At 39.8% G+C, this 6,766-nt stretch overlaps 1 protein-coding gene across 1 annotated transcript; it reads right to left on the minus strand.

The window, feature by feature from the left end:
* Positions 1 to 808: 808 nt before the first annotated feature.
* On the minus strand, positions 809 to 6,125 carry LOC134222192 (ras guanine nucleotide exchange factor P-like). The gene is made up of 4 exons (XM_062701335.1): positions 6,111 to 6,125; positions 5,274 to 5,972; positions 5,037 to 5,158; positions 809 to 947 (listed from the first exon to the last, which is right to left on the minus strand). The coding sequence occupies exons 1-4, from the start codon at positions 6,123 to 6,125 to the stop codon at positions 809 to 811; spliced, it is 975 nt and encodes a 324-aa protein (XP_062557319.1).
* Between the last annotated feature and the right edge of the window lie 641 nt (positions 6,126 to 6,766).

Below are 6,766 nucleotides of genomic sequence, written 5' to 3' on the forward strand. Positions count from 1 at the left end.
CATTGTCGTTTTTTGGCTGAAACTCGCGAATTTCGACACCCTCTGGCCAATAAAATGTATCATTGATAACTGTGGCAAGATCTTCCGAAACAGATAATTTGAACGACACGAAGGATAGTTCGTTAATGTCCTTATTTCGCGGGACGAGTATATCCCTACACATAAAAAATAAAGAACCTAAAAAAAGTTTAAAGAACTCAACTTTACTTTTTTTAAATGAAAATCATCATTCATAAGGCAACATATCGAAATTCATACCGATTCCTTGTGGCGAATTTCCATAAGGCGTTTGATTGAAAATCATACGTCCATTTTCCTCAGTGATATCTATAGTTAAGACTATAAAATCGTTTAGATGGAGTAAAATCAAAGAGCTGATTTTTTTGCACTGAGTGTAGGACAACTCCGCTTGGCGGCTTTAGTGTACATCAGAATACCAGTTGAGTTAGTTCTAGCGAAATCTGAGAGATCGAAAACTATCGTATGCTACAACGTTGTTTGAAAGGCAAAATATATTATCTTGAAGTTTATTGGAATTCACTGGCTTAGTATTTATAACGGAATTACAGGTTGGATCAGATATCTGAAATTCACGAAGTTAAAAAACATTGCCATTGTTTCTTGAGATATCAATATCATAGCACTAGCTCAGTTTCACACTTAAGCGTTCCAATGTATTGACTTCCATATCTTTGTTCTGCGATTGAAAACCACGATGTTTGAACAAGTTTATCTTGGAGTTCAGTTTCCAAAGGAATTTATCAGATTCTCACATGTTCAATGTTCATCTTCGTCTCGCGCAAATAACTTAGCACCCACGGAGAGCTGTGTCATCGCATTTCGCACCGGCCATTTGAGGCCACACCAAGGGCCTCACAGTTATGTAATTACTTTTCATCATGATCTTTGCCTCACTTTCTGATTCTTTCGAACCGAACGATACTGTTCTGTAAATGTAGCCAATAGATTAAATAAAAATAAATAGATGACATGCAGATGCTCAGTCCTTGTCTCCTAGGAGCTATGTTGAAAAGATGAATCGGCATGGCTCCATCTTAATGTAGCAATCCAACATTAATGCAAAGTGCCCCACTAATGTATTTAATACTAAACGTGCAATTTGTAGCAAAGCTTTTACGAGAACACAAATTATATTATATGGCCATTTGCGACGCCGTAAACGCACTAACATGCCGTAGGTGGAACCGTTTTGGGATGTAACAAATTTCATTAAGTACCATCACAAAAGCGTATGGACCAAACTGTAAAAATAGCTCTCCATTGAACGACTAACAAACTAACCCGTCGTGCCGCCCAGCCCAACGAATCAAGCTGACAGGCCCTCGCCCACCTCTCAACAGGTTTGGTACATTCATTTAGTTTAGTGGAACCGCATTTCAGAACGGAATAAAAGATTCCAAACATCATCAACGACGACAGACAGGAAATAAACATCAACAAGCCGGAAACTGTATCTTACCGGTGTGCTCCATGCACATAATAAACGTTCAGTTTCAGTGGCATGCCGTGTTCTGCATGCTCCGAGCCGAGCGCTTTGACAGCCGGTGATACCACCGCGCCTGAACATATTACAAGTTGGTAGGTATTTCTCGTCAATATAAATTTCACAGGTGCATAGTAGGGAGATTTGCCGTGACGTTTTCATTCCACTTTATTTTTGATACGATGCATAAGTATAGATGTGTCTAGGTGCAGTGCTGAGATTTTTTGAAACGGTTTAAATTATGTCAGCATTAAAAAAGGTTGTCATTTGGTCGAAAAAAAGGCCAAAATGGTCTTGTGGCAGATTGGATCATTTGGCCGAAAATGCAGTAAGGGCGTTTTCGGGTCGAATGGCTATTTCTGCTGAACGACCATTTCTACCAAATGACCCTTTTATGCCGAATGATCTATTCAATCAAATTACTTTTTCGACCAAACGACCACTTCGGCCAAATGACAATTTCATCCAACTAAATTGTTAGGGCAAACAACTGTATCGATCAAATAACCAGTTCGGCTGAATGTGCCTTTCGGCTGTTCGTCGCTTTCAGCCAAGTGTCATTTTCGGACGAACCATTTTCGAGCTAACACCGTTTCGGACAAACGTTCAATTCGACCTAATGGAATTTGGCTAGATGACATTCGGCCAAGTGGCATTCGAATAAATGGCTTTTCGCCAAATGACTTTCGGCCAAACGACAGTTAGGCTCAAAGGCCGAAGGGTGTTTGGCCGAATATGTCATTTGGCAGAACAAACCATTAGGCCAAAACCCATCTGGCCGACCATTTTATTTAGCCGAAATGAGCATACAGGCGAAGATATCGTTCGACTGACTGGCAATTTGGCCGAAAAAGTCGTTCGGCCGAACAGGTTCTTCTTCTTCAATGGATCTACATTCTAACAGGAACTTAGCCAGCTTTTCAACTTAGTAATCTATTAGCATTTCCTCAGTTGTTAATCGAAGTCTTTTCTTTGTCCACCATTGCACGAGTGCGCATCTTGTATGGTAAGTACAATGGATACACAATGCCCAGGGTTTCGAGAATGTTTTCAACCCGAAAACCTCCTAGACCGGACCGATAATCGAACTCGCCACCTCCGGATTTGCAATCCTACGTCTTTGCTCGCAAGGCTACTGGAGATACCGGTCCGAAAAGGTTATTTCTCGCGTAACATTTGGAAAGGGCCTACAGCCAAAACGTAAACATTGAGAAAATGCCGTTCGAAAAAATGCATCACAATTTCTATTCCTATTTCCCAGGTTTATGATATCTTTAGCAGTAAAAACTCCTAAAGGCACATAATCAACACTATCTATCCATCCATAACCTTAATTTCATCGAAAACATGCAAAAATGTGTCGAAATCGTTAAAATAAAATTTTAAGTCTATTTTCTTTTTTTCTCCGGAATAGGCCTTATCAATGAGTCATTCTGCATTTGCTTGTCATTCATAAAGGGTGTACGGAATCAATTTGCAACACTTTCAAAAGTTGATAACATTTTGCCTCCTGGGCTGATTTTAACGAAATTTCGTGGAAAACGGCTTCAGCATATGTTATTCACACTGCGTGAATTTCATTACGAAATTTCCAGTAGCCTTTCACGTCAACATTTCGTATTTGGTTTCTAACTCCAACGTCAACATTTTCGATTATCCGACTAATACAAGTAAACTTTCCAAAAAACTTTCTGTTTTGTCGCTTCTATAGTAAAAAACCAAAATAAAAAAAAGGAAAAGCGCTGAAATCTAATTTTGGACTGATATTTGTCAGATTTTGGGAGAGCATCAATCTCATTGTTCAGGCCGGTTCACAGTGCAGCACTTTTTTGATGTTTTATTTTCGATTTTTGTAATAGTTAGAGGCGTCAAAAAATACGGTTTCTTTGGGAAAGTTGAATTAAATTAAGGTCACTCCTGACAGAATCCAAGTTTCAAAGTGCTCGCGTTTTCGGGGGCACACCACTCGATACGGCGGCGGCGGACAACTGCCATTTTTGTTGATTCAGCTTTGCTGCGTCGCAGCATGCGTGAAAAAATAAAAATGACAGTTGTGCGTTGCTTCCGTATCGAGTGGTGTGCCCCCGAAAACGCGAGCACTTTGAAACTTGGATTCTGTCAGGAGTGACCTTAAGTTAAATAATCGACTGAGACAATAAAGTTAGTTCATTTTTTGTTGAGATAGATTTCAGGATGAAAAATGTTAGTTAGGGACATGTACAAAATCTTATGAGCTCATTTAAGAAAAAAAGCTTCATCATTTGGATGTATTTAAGAATTTCAGTGAAAATGTTATACGTAGTCAAAGCTTGCATACTGTATTTCAGTCCCTGAAAATTTCATGACAATCGGTTGATAGACTAATTTTTGGCGAGTAGTTCAAAGTGATGCAATTTGATTCCGTACACCCTTTGGACCCTTTGTTTTGGCATTTTTTAAATAAATAAATTTTTCGAAAGTAAACACGGGATAAGACTTTTCGGGAGGGGAAATTTTCTCTCTCCGAGGTGGGGCCGATGACGGTTCGGAAAAAAAATCTCGTTATCGGCCCGAAGTTGGAGAAGGCTTATCCCAGACAGAAAAAATAAACGAGTGGCTTGGCCGTTTTTTAGGGTGGACCTACACATATTTTGAAAATAACACGTTGTAGGCCCAATCAAAAATTAGTTTTTTCTAAGTAATTTAATTGAACATGCGGAACATTTTTATACTACTAGTAGCTATTAGAGGATGCTATCAAAGGGTGTTAAAATTGAATTTGTTTACTTTTCATTGTAGGTCCTAATCAATTGTTAAGCAAGATTTGGCCGAAATGGTATGCAGATTGTGCAACTCATCGAAGTTTGGGTTAAGATGAGTAAATTTCCATAGATTTGTTAACTCTTCTACAATAATTGCAAAGGCCCAATTAATTCTAAGGTTATCGACAGAAGGAAAACAATCATATGGACACACATGACGAATCGAACATTAGTGTACGTTTGCGAAACGTCACTCATCTCTATTGGGACAATTCTTTCGGCACTTTTGCAGTTATTACCTGCAAGGTTTATACGCCAAGTTTACCATTTTGGCTCACAGAATGATACTTTTATACCAAGGGAGATAATTTTCAAACCGATAGTTTTTTAGACCGACCGGGAATCGAGCCCAGCCACCCTCAGCATGATCTTGCTAGGTAACCGCGCGCCGATAGGCGAAAGAGGACTCCCTAAATATCTTAAGTCACATTCTAGATTATGTGAACTTGATAGTTGTCATAAAAATACTTGCTACACTAATGAGCTTGGAACAAATACGCATTTGAGAACCAACAAACCTACTGAGTGGCGTTCGTGGCAGATGTGCGGATGCACACAAATCATTCACAATGCCGTACATATACTAAAAACTGCTGTTACATTCCATGCTTGGTAGCAATGACCCAATTCTCTCGCCTAATGGATCCATGTGCGCCAGAAAGGAGCTCGTTTGAAATGTCAAAAAGGCATGTTCCCACCGTTCCGTATGGGACAGGCGGTTGATGACTTACCGATTCTCCTGTCGCAAACTCTGGTCGCCAAGCAGAACTTCGGTGCCTCCCCGTGATATGTTGCTGTTCGTTTCGTACGATTCTTCCTGTAGTTCAAGCTCTCCCTCGGATAGTGTAGCCAACTGTGCGAGTGTGTGTAATGAAGAAAGGCAAAACATTAGAAAACTGCAGCTAATTGCACTCGGCTTATGATTGAGTGTTATTTATTATGATGCATATATGGAGCGAATAGATTACCTCTCGCTTGGGACCGTGGCCGTTTGCGATAATCGTATTGGTTAGATTACTGTAGTAACTATTACAAGAACTGTTACCAGCACCAGTTTTACTAATATTGCTATTGATGTTGTTGTTTATTAGACTATGGTTTACGTTAATAATATTGTTGTTGATGGAGTTATTGTTATTATTGAGATTGAACTGTTGTTGTTCGTTAGGTTTGGGTGTGGCCGTAGATGCTTTAAAAGTAGACGATGATGCTACACTTGGTGTCACAATGCTAGTAGCTACAGAGGAAGGTATGATGTTAGGCTGGCGAGATGACGACGGTGGAACATTCGAATATAAACTGGTGTTGGAGGATTGAGGTGCAGTTGATTGAATTTGATTAGTGTTTGGCTTGACGCCAGCGTTGAAGTTGATCACATTTTGAGCACTTTTTATGGCAGCCGACCCAACCACCGGATTAGTTGCAGTCGTAGTGGTGGTAGTTGGTACATTACCTAGCGGCTTGACTGTATTATTGTTATTGGTTGCAACTTGCTGTGAGGTGGATGCTGCCGTGTAGTTGGATTTTGTTCCCGCTGTCACCGTAGTACTCGTATTCGTTACGGACACGGTGTTGTTCGATAGTGATGTTACGTATATTGGCGAGGCTTCTTTGAGAAAACTAAGATCTTGCGTCGTTCCGCCTTTCGCTTGACTCTGTTGATTGAGCTGAAAAAAAAAAACAAAAAATTCTCATGTTAGATTTTTTTTTAGCGATAGCATTGCTTGTCATGAAGAGCAGAACTTCAAATAAAAGTCATCCTGCAACTCGGTACTTAATGAAATGGTGTCGGGAAGCTACAAAACGTTGAACAGATTCATCGTATAACACCTAGTATTCATTATATAATGGACAATAGTAGAAATCTTATCTCCAGCAAGCCTTGCGAGCAAAGGCGTAGGATTGTCAATCCGGAGATGGCAAGTTCGACTCTCGGTAGGTCCGGGATGTTCTCGAGTGGGAAACATTCTCGACATAGTATGTACCCATTGTGCTTGCCACACAAGATAAATATTCATGCATGCAAAAAAAGCGTTTCTGAATTCGTGAGCCAGCAAAAATACACCGTGAATTAATTCATGGATTCGGGAACACCAGTCACGTTTTCCAGAACGTTCCAGAAAACGTGACTGTGTTCCCGAATCCGTGGCTGTTGTTCACGAAAAAATACACCATGAACTTGTTAGTTGACGAATTCATGAACGCTTTTTTTGCGTGTGCAATTGGTGGACATTTAAAATATTTTAATTAATAACTATGGTAATGCTTATAAAACTCTAAGTTGAAAAACACACCAAGTTCCAGTTGGACACTAAGTTGAAAAAGACGCCAAGTTGCAGTTGGAATGTAGGGCAATTGAAAAAAAAAAGGAAAATAGGATTATCTAGGATCTTGACAACCTCCTCCCAAGGTAATGACCGTATTTATTAAGATAGGTTGCCCAGCCCAAAGAAATGATCAA

This window comes from Armigeres subalbatus, chromosome 3 (assembly GCF_024139115.2).
Source record: "Armigeres subalbatus isolate Guangzhou_Male chromosome 3, GZ_Asu_2, whole genome shotgun sequence".
NCBI lineage: Eukaryota > Metazoa > Arthropoda > Insecta > Diptera > Culicidae > Armigeres > Armigeres subalbatus.

Bases quoted from the DNA above. Each gene is read 5' to 3' on its own strand.
- LOC134222192 (XM_062701335.1), bottom strand. The intron at 5,159-5,273 runs GTAATCTATTCG...ACACTCGCACAG, and splicing joins GCCACGGTCCCAAGCGAGAG to TTGGCTACACTATCCGAGGG. The intron at 948-5,036 runs GTAAGTCATCAA...CTACATTTACAG, and splicing joins AGTTTGCGACAGGAGAATCG to AACAGTATCGTTCGGTTCGA.